Genomic DNA, 16,262 nt, shown 5'->3' with positions numbered 1-16,262 from the left:
GGCAGAAAAGAGGTCAGATGGAATGGAGATGCATAAAAACTATGTAAACGGCCGAGGAGTGAAAGAGAGAGAGATGAAAAGAAATTATTTTGTCAAAATCCCCTTTCATCTCACTCAGTGTCACAGAAAGGTTCAGCTCTGTCCAGCACACTATTTTCTTCAACTTCACGGGGTGCCACTTTCTCTCTATTCTCTTCTCCTTTCTTCTCATCTCTTTTCTTGTCCTCTCTCCCTCTCCACCTTCCTTCTCCCCCTCTTCTCGCCCTCTCTCATCCCGAAAGCGGAGTGACAGCCATTTATTTCACATCAGACCCACTTTATGACTGCAACCGCTTTGCATTCAAGCTGGATGGTCTGCCTAAAAGGCTTTCTGACAAGGCCATGAATACACTTAGTGGCTCCTCACTCCTTGTTTCTCTCCGCTCGGCTGGACAGTGATGCTGATATTAAGTGAACTCTGATGCAAAGTCCCGCTCACCCTACTCATACAACTACTTGTCAACCACAGTGTGTTGCAAGTAAAGCAGCCAAGACAGCCTGAAGGTAGAGACGCACAAAATCGTGACATTTTCACACTGTGGGCCCCCCGAGGTGCAGGATGTGATCCTTACACCAGGATGAGGTCTCACTGTAACGCAGAACGTGTTAACCAGCTGGTGGCACTGGAGGAGAACTCTCAAAAATCAGAAGGATCCAGAAAAGCATCCAACACTTGATAAGATATTTCTGTCTGGATGAAAATGTTGGACCAAACAAACAACACTGACACAGGTGGATCTAGTTCGAATCGCCTGTTCTGTATTTCCCATCAGGTCCTTTGGGGGCAGAGTTATCGTTAGTGCAATTGACCTCACCTGGTCCATCTACCCAGAATCCACTGCACTTAAGTCCATTCATCTCCATTGTCTCCCTTTCATTAACTTGCACTGCACTGTTTCCTTCATTTTGTTTCATTTGGTTCTACCTTTGCACCACACAAAAGCTTTTAAAAGATACATTTGGGTTTATCTTGTATAAACTTGAAGCTGCATTGTGTGTTTTCCCTTTGCTAGTCATGGCCGAGGTGTCAGGTCATGACAAAGGCTGCAAAGGAAGGAGTAAAAAAAAAAAAAAAGTCTTAACCTTCAGATTTTGAGCAAGTTCCAAGTCACTGTGATGGGAATCAAGCAGGAGAAGCTCAGGCCCAGTGCCTCCTCAAATGTCTAATGATGTTTCCACATTTAAATCCGTTTAAGGACAGTTTGTCATGAAAAATTAAGTTTTATTTTCAACATTATTTAAAACTGCTGAAGCTGCTTCCATGTGATATATGTCTCTATATGTGCTATTGCCTTTGCTCTCCTGCAATCCAAACTTAAGTATGTTTGGATTTAGCTACTCCTGATGTTCTTTGTTTGTTAGCATCACACTAGAGATCAATATTATATCATGTTTAAGAAGGAAATGGGACTTATAAAAAAAGAGAAAGATTTAGAAAACCACATCTGTGATTAAAAAAAGAAAGAAAATGGTCTCCTTTAAGTCACATGTCTCAGGAGTACACTTTAGATCTGTTCTCTTTAAAAAGTGCCTTGAGATTACTTCTGTTGGGATTTGGCACCATATGAATACATCTTTTATTGCTTTGCTGTTAAGTCAAATAAGTCTCAAATCAGTTGCTAAACGTGCGGAGCCTCTGCACATGTTTCTTTAAAAAATAACTTCAGTGAAGTGTCTGAATCCATGTAAATATGCAAACACATAAAATTCTAATCTACAAAAACCTCATTACCAGAGTAAAACTCATCTTTGTGATGCAAACAGTGTGTGCACAAGTCAGTGTGTTGATCTTAGAGCTGAAGCTCACCTCAGGATGTCACTGTTGACTCAAAACACACTTTGCAATCCCACACTTTAACCAGACAGCTCCTGAAATTACCTACAAGATTCTTCTAAGTGGGATAAACATCCTGAGGTCCTTCCTGAGGTAATAATTACTAATCACCAGACTTCCCCTGGCAATACTTGCACTATCCTGAGAGGGCATTAGTCTGGTATCAGCCTGTTCTCCCATACAGCATATCCCTGATGCAGCGATTACTGGAGCCGCTCTGGACCAGGGTGGAGGTTATTTATGATACGTGGGAAGGCACAAGGGCTAAGGCATTTGAACTAAAGTGAACCATAGTTGGGAAATTGAGCGGAGTCAGCAAACGGAGGTGCTAGCACAGCAGGCAGGCTCATTCACAGACTTAACACACTCTCAATTCATCAGTGCACAGATTGAGAAACTCTTGATGCCGAGCACTAAATTCTGCAGCACAGGGACTTAAGGGGAGTTTTTGGGGGATGGATGGATAAATTTGTTACTAAAAGGTTTTTTTTTTAATGTTGTATGTTTGTTTGTCCACTCTTTAGAAAGGAGGATTCTTTTATTCCAGCTCGATCCAAACCACATGAATTTACTTGGATCATGTCATATTTATTGTGTCTTATACATGTCTTATATATATATATTTTTGTTTTGTTTATATTGAAATTGTTTTTAACCTCTGTAAAGCACTTTGATGGAAAGTGCTCTATGAAAAAAAAAATATTATGAATATTAGGATTCATTTACGTTTCTACAGAGGACAGAAGGACAAGGGAGACAAATCATACTTGACTTGATCTAAATGCATAGAGTGACTAAAGATTACAGCTCCTCCCCTCCTACCTGGTCATCTTTGTTGGTGTGTCGAAGCAGGTGTCTGAGGAAATCCAAGCGGGAACACTTCCTGACCAGGATGAGGTCCACGTTGCCGTCGGCGAGGTGGGCGGCGGGCGACAGGCCTTTTGGGCTCCGGGGACACGCACAGCTCATATTGGCCGCATTTATGGCGATGAACTTTCCCTGGATCACGCTCCAACCACCACTGCCACCTGGAACACAAGGATTAGATTAGATATACTGTGTCTAGAGTAGATTTATATAGTCTCTAGTCTAGATATGAAAACCAGCAATATCTGTCTAAGCCTTCAATAAAATAGAGGAAGGAGGTGTGCTTGCAAAGATTAGCAGGACTTGTTTTTTGAAATTTCATCTCAGAACTGAGTATTGAAAGTCAAACCAAGTAAACATTTGAATAAAACACTGTTTTACTAAACCTTTTGCTTTGGCATGTGTTTGTAATTTCTTATATATTTGGCTGTGAAACTTGAAAGGTATTGTTCTCCTCTTAACCCAAACTGAATGAAGTTTAAACTCTTTAAAGGTATTATACACGGGGGCTCTCTGCGGCAGTATAACTGAAGTCCAAACAAGTGAACTCACTCTTATTTAAGTGTTCTCAAAGTAAAATAAAATTTGGCAGGTTCACGCTGGGAAAATGTTGAGTTTGCAACAAAAATCAAGTGCTGCAGAGCCGCTTTCACTAACCATCTCTGGCTTCCTTCACTCTCCTCTTTGTACTGCAGTGTTAAAGCTCCTCCATCTGACATTGACGCTCTTAAATGAAGAGACTTTTTGCTGCAGTGAAAAGGCTGTGTTGCCATTTTAATTTGGTTTTGTTTTGTTTTTGTTTTTTTTTGCAATGCTGTATTCCACAGCAGCTCCACGTTTTCGTAAATGTGCCACATTTGAGCCGAGATTGAAGTCACAACTTGTTTCAGTTGATAAGTGATAAATAGAAGCAACAAAAAATCCTGATTCTGTTTGGTTTCTCCACAAGTGCTGAAGCAAATCATCTGTGAACAACCAGGAATGTACTTTGAAATCACAGTGTTTTCAAGTCTTTTACGAGTCCAGAGGTGAAGTTCCAAGCTTGTCACAAAAGCGGTTGATGCTGATGAGGGTCCATTAAGATCCAGATGTTTTTGGCAGGAATCCCGAGAGCAGCTTTGACCCTCCCCAATGGAGCCGAGACAGAAACTTTTGATGCCGAAATTACTGCACTAAAGCCGAATGTCTGCCGTTATGAAGTGCAATTAAGTTTGGGGACGAGGATGGGTTCACGGCATCTGAAGAGAGAGCCGTACACACACACAGCAGGTGGAAGACTGGACTGGATTAACTTCAAGTTTTCTTGTTATGATTAAACGCACATGTGGCCTCCAAATCTCACATGACAGATGCGATGGCTGCACCTCACAAATCACCACTCTGTTCCTCGGAGATTAGAGACTGTTTACAAGGGATGGCCTATCAAAGACACAGCGGTATCACCCATGGGGCTGCCAGTGCCTGTCACCAGGGTGATAGTCAGCGGAGTAAGCCGCGAGGAAACAAAAAAAAAGCGATCATAGACGTCCAAATCATGCGTCTGACTGTTTTTATGAGGATCTCGGAGGGAAAATGATGCGATCTCAGAAAGCAAAACGTTTCATTACCTTTCCCCCTCATTTCGCAAAACAAACGTACAGAGGTGATAACGCGAACCGGTGATAACAAGCCCGTGGAGGCTACATAAAGACAACAATGTTCTAATTGGGGAAAGTGGTGATTAAAGCTGAATTAAAAAAAAGAAAAATCAAAAAGACAAAACGGATCCAACTGTGGACTTGGTGGGCTCTGCATTAGGAGGACGTTTTCCAAATGACTGTTTGCTTTTCGGAGAGGAGGCTGGCTCATTTGCAGAGAGGGAGTGTGTCGTGCCTCATTGATTTAGCAGTTGTGTGAGATTTCCCTCGCCAGGAAGAGAGAGTGTGTGGAAAAGAATCGCAAAACAAACAGCAGCACTGGCGTGAGGCAAAACCCCGTCAGAGCTAACGCGGCCAAATTTCTTCCTGATTAGTGGGAGTCTGTTACACATCACACACACACACACACACACACACAAGCAGATTACGCTTGCTTTCATATTGACAAGAGGAGAACACAGACACACACACACACACGCCACAGGAAGTTGGTGTCCAGATAGCCAGGCCAAGATGGAAAATCTTGAAGCTATATCACAGCATTAATTAGAGAGGGAACACACACACAGTTCATCTGCAGCTACAGCACACACACACACACACACACACACACACACACATGAGGAGTTAGTATTTCATCTGCCTCCAGAGGTTTTAGTTGCCATGTTGTCGGCTTGAGAGGATTGTGGATAATTGTGTGAGACACGGTCAGGAGGGCAGCTGGGGGAACAACGGGAGTGGACTTTGTCCCACTCCAGCGGACAGACACGCACCAGGAAGATGTAATATGATCAAGTTGACGAAGAGAGTGGATTATGAAGATTTACAAATCGATAGGCGAGGGGAAAAAAAAAAAGAAACGTCTCTGGTGGGGGCACAATGGGGAGCTGTGCAGTGTCACTAAAATCAGTTTAGATTTTCTCGTCAATAACTCATCAAGAATCTCATCAAGAATTTTGCCATGCTGCGGGAGAAAAACAGCCCCGACAGAAAATGGAGATGAAGTGAAATTTGAGAAGGAGAAGATGATATTATTTACACTCGGTCCACCTCAGGTACTTAATCTAGCTCGAAAAAGAAATGCAAATCTCCCCTGATTTGGTTCGTGTGTGTGTGTAACTTCAAGGAAAGAAGCCAGCCGGAGCTGGATTTGTATCGTCTCCTTTTAGTTTTTGTTTTCATGTCTTTTCTCTCCAACAACAGCTTTGGGTTTCATTTCCACTCATCTCACAAGTCTAGAAACGGTTTCAAAAACTGGCAGATAACGAGGCAGAGAAATGAGACACAGGCTTTCATTTTTGGTGTGATTAGTTTGACATATTTCAAGTAATAACCCCAAACTTGTACCTTTATCCGACTTCTCCTTCTCCTCTGACATCTCCCACTGCTTGTCCTTTGATGGGGGCTTGTGTTGACAGACGTGGCACCTGAAATATCAGCATAACCTTGTTTTTTTTCTCATTCTTTTTCCACAATCATCAAGCCATCATCGTTGCTGTGACACGCAATGCTTTAACGGGCTTAAATGATTCATTAGGTGGGAGTAAATTCAGTCCATTTTAAAACTGACATATACTGTACCTGTGTTTAGCTTTTTAAATATTAAAAAGTTTTGTCAGGAACGCTGAAATGACGTCTACAGCTGGAGAGGCCTTTTGTAGCGCAGTCATATCACTTTTTAATGGTAAAACATGTTGACAGGAAACATGGCGTTTTTACAGATTAATGGTTTTCTGCCCCTCTTTTCACTCCCCCATAACGAATGCAAACAACCACTGCGCCGTGCGTGTGGAAAAACCAAAAGCACTTAGTCGAGCGCTTTCCCCCGAAAAGACTGACTGTGTTCAGCCCACAATAAATCAGATATGTATGCCTGACAAACGTAAACTAACCCGTTTAAGCTCTGGCAGGGGCACCTCTGCTACCAAACTGCATCAGATAAGTTAGCACATTGTAAAATACAGCTGGAGAGCCGGAGAAATGGATACGTTATGGTGCTTTGTTTACCCAGATCGACACTGCAGCTTGTCCCTGGGGTTCCCCACGTTGTCCTCGGCGGCGGGGAGGAAGGAGACGGTGCCTTCGTAGTAGTTGTGACTCAGAAACGTTTTCACGCCTGAAACAAACATAACGCACACCCATGTGTTTTTATTTTTGTTTTTTAAAGCTTAATCTAACTCTAATTACACCTGACAAGACAATTAAGAGTCAAATTGACACATCTGCATTGCTAAATAGACTACTGTTCTGTTTCCTCCAGAGCCTGCAGGTTTAACCGGGCAAAAATAAAAGAAGCAAAGTTTTTCGAGCTTTATTTAAAACACTTATTATGTTTGTGGTGCGAGACGCAGCCCGGGGACTGCATTTATAAATAGTGTGTGGATGAAAGTTTTGTGCTTGAACCTTGTGTGTGCTAATTTCTACTCATACAGTAGAATTAGAGGCAAGCAGGCCTGCTGCCAGGATTTCCATTTTGGATGGGTTTTGTGCTTAAAGAGGTTAATATTGCTGGTTTCCAAATTTAGTTTCTAACTTTATTTAGAACAGGAATGTGTGATATCCTGCAGCGGAGGGCCATTAGTTTGCTTATGACACTTTTTACAAATCTGTTGTATCATTCAGTGGTGAGATACTGTAGATTGTTGTTTTCACAGTCAGCCTACTTTGTACTTGTTTCAAGCGGCACACGTGGGTACGCTGCTGTTCAGCATGTGAAAATGAAATGTCTCTCTTTTACCAGTGGAGCTTGTTTTGTTTTGCACATGAGCACGCACAACGCACAACACAAACACACAATGGTTTCACATAATCCACTGATCATCAGCCGATGGACCGTGAAATGCAGCGATGCAGCGGTGACACTGCGAGGCTGGTTAACATGAATGTGCACATACAGGTTTAAAAATGTCAACAAGAACCTGCACGGTGAAAATATTTTATGAGGGAGATTTGAACACTGGTAACAACACAACAAACACATCAAATGAGATGTAGGCTATGAGTCTGTTCTCTCGGTGCCTAAATGTTGACTTCTTTGTTCAACCTGGAAGCTCATACAGTATATTCACATTAAAAGCTTGTTTAATACAATGCTTTCATAAACATGGCCTCCGCTTTCCAGTAAAGAGTTATTTCTCCTCTGTACATTCAGCCCCCAGTTTAATTTAGCCTGGTTTCATAAATTGCATTATAGTGTGGATGCCTTTGTTTAAAGCACCATATAGTACCATGAATGCAAGTATTTATGTGTGGCCCCAGTGGGGGGAGAAATCTTACTGGTGCTGGTGAGGCTCACAACAAAGAGTTTGCACTGAATCCATGAGCCTGAGGCTGTGTGTTAGATTTATATATTTAATCCTCAGAAGCCTGAACCTAAAGCCAAACACGCACGCTCTAGGATACACTTGAGGTTGCACAACTTTAATATAAGCAGGTGTGTATGTGTGGTCAGGTAACCTCAGAGGCCAGGAAGCCATGGGTTTAAAACAACAAGGTTAAAGTGTGTAGGCAGGAGTGTCACTCAAGCTTCAAGATTGATGGCCTTCATACCTGACAGGTCATATCTGGCGGGACCTAGCCATCTCTTCCTCTCACTGTCGGTCAGAACATCTCCATAGAAACCGTAGCCAAGCAACGAGACAGAGTATTTGAGGAAAATGTCGTTGTGATGGACTGAACACACATCCAGCGGCTGGGAATCACCTGTTAACATACACACACACACACAGCGAAGTTGTAAAATGACACATCCTGCAACATGCAAAGACGCAGACATGAACACGAAACAAAAAGCAGCTGCTTCCACAGTCGGTCAAAGGTTGTTGCTGTTGCAGCTTCTTATCCAACAGCGGTTATCAGTGTCCTGATGGAAGCGCCACCCTGGACACTGAGATAAACAGCACATGAGGTGGAAGTCCTTCAATCACCTCTACTCACCCACAATGATGTGTAAAGCAGAAGTAACTGGATCGTTGGTTCCCACTGTGCCAAAGCAGATACAATCAGTGGACCCTGTTGAGTAAGAGGCACACAGGTCGATGGTTGGTTGTTGTAGCACTGACTTGTTACAGACACTGTGAAATGAAAAATTACCTTTTATTTTAACACACAAAAAAACGTTCTTTACCTTCCTATTTAGAGTTTTGAATGTTTTTTTTGTTTTGTTTTTATGAGTTTTTAAAGTCATTATAGTGACAGCGAAAAGGACACACACTAACTGTCACCTGGATTGAACCAGGATCTATTTACAGGGACTTCCTGATTGACAGGTCAATAGTTGTTGAGATATTTCACACGCTTTTTTTTTCTCAGCCTGGTTCCGTAGGGAGGGTAGCTTAGTTGGATGTGGTTTTGTTTTAATTGTTATGCATCAGCGTTAATTTGGCTGGTCGACCCATCCCAGGATAGTTGCAGGGACAGGTGAAGTGTCATTCATGTTTCACTTTCTTCCGCCATTGCTGCTGAATGGAAGTGACCCGGGAGCATAATATTTTCCAATGTCTACAAAAAGTATGTAGACAGTGCACAGATAATATTTAAATGATGAGTAAGAATTAAAAACCATTAATAAGAACATAATGTAATTAAGCCCAACCACTGATTAGCAAAAAATTTGATATGGAAATTAGAAACATAAAATCTGATTATATTAAGTTATAATTAAGCCAATAAAACAGTAAGATATATGAAGCCAATAAAAAGAAACTGAAATAAAATAGAATAAAATGGTAAATTAAGACCAGAAACCAAATCACTGGAAAGCGCAGCAGCAATGTGACCAGTTAGATTTTTGCAGTGAAGTTCTGGTGACTTTTTATCAGTCGACTTTATGATCTGATCTTATTCTATCAGAACAGACTGTGCTGGCTTGTTACCACACAGATCTGCCATGCAGGTAAAAGCTGCAAAGACATTAATGCTATGTGTAAATGTCTTCTTCATAAATCATTTAGGAAATATTTGGATCCACGTGAGGGAAACCACGAGAGGAAAACTCAGCTGAATGATTTTATTCGGAGGAAGTGAGGACACCTTTCCGTCATAAAGTCAACTAATCGGAGAGCTCCGGGCCCTGGGCTATTATCGACTCTCTTCAGCCAACAAATGGAGGATAAGAGGCATCCCCCTGCCTTGAGAGAAATGTTGAGTTTGACATTAAATCTTTCAACTTGAGAGGTAATGGGGCTCTATCGCTCTTTTTCTGCACCACATGGTGTAATTTCAGACCTATCTGCCCTACTTTTGATCATCTTCAAGTGGTGAAATGGGCCCACTGCCACTGATAAAAGACGGAGAGACGGAGAGGAAAGGAGGAGAGAGGAGAGTGAAATCTAACTAGTGGTGTTTTGAGCCGACTCACAGAAGCGTGACAGAGGAGATCAGACCTGTCATTCAGCGGTGGACACAGATGAGTATGAAGATGAGCTCCCCTCTCTCGCCTTCTCTGACTTTTTATGAATATCACTTATCTGGCCTTTGCCTCTTCTCCTCCGAGCTTCGTAATCACATCCGAACACTTTCCAATTGCTCCTGACAGCGCTGCACTGCCTGCTATTATGCCGGGCGTAAAAAAAAAAAAAAAAAAAAAACGGTGACATATGCCATTTGACTCTTCTAAAGCTACGCAGTAAAAGCCAACTGACTTTGAATGGATTTAAGTGGCACACACAGATGTTCAATGATGTTCAGCCCTCAGATGTTAAATGTTTTATTCCCCTTAAGTTACTCAAGCAGAGTAGCTGGTTGGCAAAGGAGAGGGCCTAAGTGTCACATGACATATCCTCAGAGGGGAAGTTCCAGTTTTCATCCATGTAAACCCCCCACCCCTCCCAAAAAATAAATAAAAACAAAGAATATCTTGTCATTTACATTGTCTTGGCAGCAATATCGTCTTTATCTCCAGGACAACAATGGAGTCTAGATGGTTTTTTAGAGCTGCTTTGAATAAAGGAGCTTTCTGCTGTTTGAATCCTCAGTGCATGAATGTATTTATAGCTGCACTTATGACACTGGCATACAATGATATCAGTGAACCCTTTCAAAGCAGACAAGTGGATCTTTGAACAACATGTGCTTCTTGTTTCTTTTTTTTTTTTTTTAAAGATCTACTATCAATGTGTCAGGGTTAATTGAAATTCTCTATCAGACTGTAACAGATAAAAACCAGTGTAATATGAAAATGTCATGAGGGAGCGTCTGTGTACAACAGCAGAGAGGAGGCTATAAATGAGTTGTTGACTCTTAATTTGAACCCTGGCGCCGGGGACTTTGATACCTTTGCTGCAGCGTTTCCACGACTTTGGCAGCACTATTGATGAATATATTGATGAATCATAATTCACAGCCAGGTGGCAAAGGTACAGTCCTTTGAGATGAGACAAGCACAGAATCAAAATTTATGACTCCATCACAACAAAACCTTTAAGCCTGCTGGTGTTGCCTTTCAGCAAAGGTGTGTGTGTGCGTGTGTCTGTGTGTGTCTGTACGTGCGTGCCAAGATGTTAAACCATCCCCATTATCTAACACATTACTGCCACTTTAATAAGAAAAGTTACAAACTGCTTGAGATGAATGACTGGCAGAGGTGACATTAATAAAACAGAGTGATCAGTGAGGGAAAGACACTTATTGTTCTGGGTCAATGAAGAAGAAGAAGATGGAGGATGCTCTAATTTACTGTAGAATAAAGGCTGCTGCTGTCATTTATTTATACTACTGTATGTATTTGTTATAATCACAAAACCAACATGTTAATTTGTGTTTTAATACCTCCTTAACCAACCCTATCTGTAGTAATTAGCTCAAATCCATTTGTTTCCATGAACAAACATAGCACATATGGACCCTTTCATTGAAAAAAAGCAGTTTAAAAAGTAATTTCCTTAAAGGGATAGTTCAACATTTTAGCAAATTGGCCCATTGCCATAATCGCTATAGTCATAGCAGTAGGTTCATTACCTTTAATTGTAGGTGTAAGCTATTTTCAGTACGGCGGAGCGCAGCAGCAGGCTGCTCAGAGCTACGCTATGGAGGCTAATGGAATTTCTTGGTTTCCCTCATTAAATTCATCAAATTCAACATCCCAAAACTCCACAGCGCTTTTGTAGACAAGTTGTGACCTGCACAACCACCACGCTATGAGATAATGACGGAACGATACGAAACGGAGCCGTTTTCGAGGTAAATACAGGGTAAATACGGAGACTGCTTGCTGAAAAACTGTCCCTGAACGCAACGCGCATCAGCGGTTTTGTATGAATTTACCTCGAAAACGGCTCCGTTTCGTATCGTTCCGTCATTATCTCATAGCGTGGTGGTTGTGCAGCTCACAACTTGTCTACAAAAGCGCTGTGGAGTTTTGGGATTTTGTATTTGATGAGTTTGATGAGGGAAACCAAGAAATTCCCTTAGCCTCCATAGCGTAGCTCTGAGCAGCCTGCTGCTGCGCTCCGCTGTACTAAAAATAGCTTACACCTACAATTAAAGGTAACGAACCTACTGCTATGACTATAGCAATTATGGCAATGGGCCAATTTGCCAAAATGTTGAACTATCCCTTTAAGTAGGGGTGCTGCAATCTTTAGCAAATGTTGCTCAAACAAGATTAAATATGTGTTTCAGACTATTTTCATTGGCGGATTAATACACACTTGGTGCGTACCATAAGGTATTTATGGTGATGTGGCAGTAAGAAGAGATTTTACTTACAAAGATAAATAAACTCATTGTAATAATGGCAGTTATCAAACCAGTGCAAAATGTTCATATTTCACTATACATTTTAAGTTTCCACTTACTTAGTATAGAGCTGAATCTGATTCATTTAAACCTCGTCTTTGGTCTTGATTTGTAATGTTTGCTACAGTGACAGGAGCGTCACTCTGCCTTCCTGCTCCTCGGCCAAAAATTCCCTCTGGACTCGACAAATAAATACGTCTTGTAATAAAAGAGCTGGATTTGATCTTGTTGCTTCCGCTGTCACTCTCAAACATCAGACCTGTCCGATCATCAGCACTCACTTCTGTCAGTGACAGACCTGAGGAACCACTGTGATCAACAACATGTCTGTGCTTATTTAATGTTTTGAAGGAACGTCAAAAACTGGCTCTGACTTTAATAACACTGTGGAGAGGCCTTGGACATAAGGGGTTTGTTTGACTGACTATCAAGTCTTTGGATTAAAACAGCACAGCAATGGCACTTGAAAACCTCTTTGGAGCTGTTGTTGTTTGTTCAGTTTTTTTCTCCCCCAGTGGCCCTGAGCTTTCAGTGATAGTTTTAAGGACCTGAACAAAATAATATGTGAGACAGTTGTATGGGAATCTGACACATCATAGTGTTACACATAGGGTTGCAAAATTCCGGGAATTTTCAAAGTTCGAAACTTTCCATGGGAATTAACGGGAATATATGAGAATAAACGGGAATAAATCTGAAATTTACAAAACTGAAGGTTGGTTGGGGAAAATATATTGTAGCATAAACTTGGCTAAAACAACCAGATTTAATGCAAGTACACTTGAATATCCTTTCATTTAACATTTTGAATGGGACTTTTTTTTGGGGGGGGGGGGGGGGGTAATATTTTACTCAACATTCATGTTTTTGTTGTTCAGTAAAAGAATTGATTGTTCATACAAGAATAAAAACTTGATAAAGTTCTACTCACAAATAAATCTGTTGAAATGTCATGTTTTTTAATTTAACAAAACAAAATATTTACATTTATGTTTGGATATGATACAGTTTGTTTAAATTACCCCCAATTTCCAGTTCATTCCCATAAATTCTCAATAATTCCCATAAATTCCCAATAATTTCCTTAAATTCCTAGAATTCCCATGGAAAGTTTCCAATTTGGAATATTTCCAAAATTCCCCAGCTTAACTTCCCATGGAAAGTTCCTGGAAATTTACTGGAAATTTTCCGCCCCTTTGCAATCCTAGTTACACATCTATTTGAGTCATGAGCAAAAAATCTATACAATAGAGTCACCACCATCTAAATCATGGTTGTAATTAGCCTTAAAACCCTTCAGTATGTTCCCAGGAGATTTTCGACCCCTTCTGCTATTACCAACAAGCACAGGACAGCTTCACACTGCTCTTTGTGCACTGTATTTCTAGCCTCATGAAAATTACAGTGATTTCAAAATGTCACTCAGCACGTTCCCATTTGTGGCACTTGGAGTGATTGACCCTCCGCGGGGCCTTAGTGGGACCCCCTGCCCTGTTGCCATAGAGATTCCCTTATGTAACTCAACAATCCAGGACCCACAGGGCTCCAGTTCCTCACAACGGGAATCAATAACAGTTCTGATGAGTGGGACTTTTCTAAAGGACTGACCACTTCGCTGAGTCTTTTCACTCTACTGTGTCATCCGGGGAAAAACTTGGCATCAATCATGCGACACGTATCTTGACATAAGACATTAACACAATAGATGTAGAGCACGTGTAGCATACATTTAATGGAGCCCATTAGACGATCAATCAGTGACAGCAGGACTTTAAAAAAAAAAAAAAAAAAATTTCTTCACTATGGAGTCAGCAGTGATTTCCTACATTTCCCACAGGGACTTTGACAACTGTGAGAGACCTGGTGTGAACTCGGCGCATTCAGCCGTGGGTTATGCTGCTGCTGTGTAGGTGGAGAGAGCAACAGCAGTGGTGGAAGTGGAGCCAGAGTTTCTCCATTTGAGGAGAAAGTATTAGTTGTGTCCTTTGGGCAAATTATAAAGTGTCATGCAAGCTTTACCTCATATCCCACACAGTCTGCTGCTGGAAAGAAGTGGTGTCTGATTTCAATCTTGTGTGACTTGTTTCACATCAAGATGTTAAGAGCCATCGGATCAGGCCTTGAGAAGTCCAACTCAGTTACTTAGTCATTACTTTGCATTTACTGAGATGAACTTTGAAATACTAGAGAAATATATGAGTCAGTCTTTCTGGAAATGTAATTTCTTGCCAAGAGCTGGATGAGAAGAAGAGTCAAGAATCTATACCATTTTCGCATTTGTCAGTCAAATCTAAGGCTACAGCTAGTTTCCCGCTAGTTTTAGCTTTTAGCTTAGAGGTTAGAGGCCAGATTAGGTGGATGTTCAACACAGGCTGGCTATTTTTTTTTCTTTTTAGAATTTATGCCAGGCTAACCAGGTTATAGCCTTATATTACTGTAGGGCTATGGACAAATTCAGTTTTTTGTATGTTTTTTAAAGCAATTTTGGGGGCGTCATGTTTCTTTATTTCTGGAGAATATGATTTTTAGACTGGATCATCGCACCACAGTCTTTTTTTTTAACAGTCCATAAACTTAAAACTTAAAATTGCTGCTCCTACAATTTGGATATTGCATTTTGCCATATTGTGACCCTAACCATTATATCCGAATACATTATTTTACTATTGTATTAGTCTTTGAAAGGAGAAGTTCAACTCTTTTTGGAATATACTTTCTTTTTATCAAACATTGATGAAATCAGAGTAACACCGTAAGAAAGTTGTTTCAAAAAAGTTCATTACCACTTAAACTGCTGCTGTTTACAAACACCTGGCATGTTTTATTTGACATTATGAAGAAGGCTCACCTGCAGGGATGATGCCTATGCGCAGAGAACACGGCACCAACTCAGCATCTGATTGGTCCTGGTCCACCCCGTGGTCAGTTTGGGTCCTGGTGACCAAGCCGTGCATGATCTCGCTGAACATCCCGTCTCCACCGACACACACCACCCTGTGCAGATAAATGACACCGACAGCTTCACAACCTGCATACATGTTCCAGAGAGTTCCTTCCTCACTGTGTCCTTGACGATAACACAACCGGGCAGCAGCTGCTCTAACTCCGAAAGCCTTCGATAAATAAGAATATCACACTGTGCCACCCTGCATCACAGCTTTTTAAGTCCATCTCGGAAAAACCTCACAGAAATGCCCCTATAAATTTCATGACCTGAAGACTAAAAGCATAATGGGTTCTAAAGCTGCTCTGCTGGACCAAATATTTGATGAACAGAGGCTGGCTGGGGTTGACGGGGCACTCTGCAGGAAAAACCTTTCATGCTATTGATGCCCCTTTATGTTCAGATACAAACTGCATTTCGCCTCAAAACCTCCCTTTACTCACAGACCTGAACCGCAGCATCATGAGCAAGTTGAGTTGAAAACATAAATTCGACTTCTCGTATTTTGTTTCACTGTTCAGTTGTTTAAATGACGCATATATATGGAAATTCTAATAAACCTTTTCTCGGTTATTGCTTTTAGACATTCACTGCTGCTTTTGCTGCAGCTGACCTCTTGATTTTCACTGATCTTCCTCAGTATTGGATAGGCATATTGGATACTGTTTTAGATTGTTTTATTCCTTCTCAAAAAGACCTTTGTGTGACTATAGGGGGCTGTAAATCCTTTGCAATTTCACTCAAGAGCTAAAAAAAATTGGATATCTGAGACCTTTTGTTCAGATAAATTCACTATATCAGATGTCATTACAGGTCCACACTCTCCAGTTAGTCACATTTTCTCACACTTTGGCTCCTTGTTTTCAAGCATATAAGTCTGAAAGTCTTGAGTCACAGTTTCACAACAAGCCCCATATTGATTCTCATATGAACTTGCTTCCTACATCTTCACAACATTGCAAAGCACTGCAGATCTTTACTTTTCACAGATGTGTTGCAACTCTCTTTTCCTATCCGCTACAATTGTCTGGGTCACATATTTCAAATGCATCCTATCTATCAGAAGCAACTCAATATATGTACCTATAAGGCACATTGTGGATTTGCTGACGCCCTTATCAGTCTTAGACCCTCTGGCATGTTTAAACCTGCCAGGAGTTCATCCGGCTCTTTAGCTTAAGTCTCTGCCAAAGCCAAATTACTT

General features: G+C 41.2%; 1 protein-coding gene across 1 annotated transcript in view; it reads right to left on the bottom strand.

Moving 5' to 3' along the window:
• cerk (ceramide kinase) overlaps positions 1 to 16,262 on the bottom strand; it is a gene marked incomplete at its 3' end in the record, with an annotated part of 40,696 nt that overhangs the window by 3,982 nt on the left and 20,452 nt on the right. Inside the window, exons 6-11 of the mRNA XM_083999422.1 lie at positions 14,963 to 15,108; positions 8,314 to 8,388; positions 7,927 to 8,079; positions 6,385 to 6,493; positions 5,725 to 5,804; positions 2,696 to 2,901 (exon numbers count right to left, since the gene is read on the bottom strand). Coding sequence (XP_083855548.1) covers positions 2,696 to 2,901; positions 5,725 to 5,804; positions 6,385 to 6,493; positions 7,927 to 8,079; positions 8,314 to 8,388; positions 14,963 to 15,108 — 769 coding nt within the window. The remainder of the gene's footprint in view (positions 1 to 2,695; positions 2,902 to 5,724; positions 5,805 to 6,384; positions 6,494 to 7,926; positions 8,080 to 8,313; positions 8,389 to 14,962; positions 15,109 to 16,262) is intronic.

This window comes from Trachurus trachurus, assembly GCF_905171665.1.
Source record: "Trachurus trachurus genome assembly, chromosome: 23".
Taxonomy (NCBI): Eukaryota; Metazoa; Chordata; class Actinopteri; order Carangiformes; family Carangidae; genus Trachurus; species Trachurus trachurus.
Note: the sequence above shows the minus strand (reverse complement) of the source record. Positions and strands in the feature narration are given on the sequence as shown.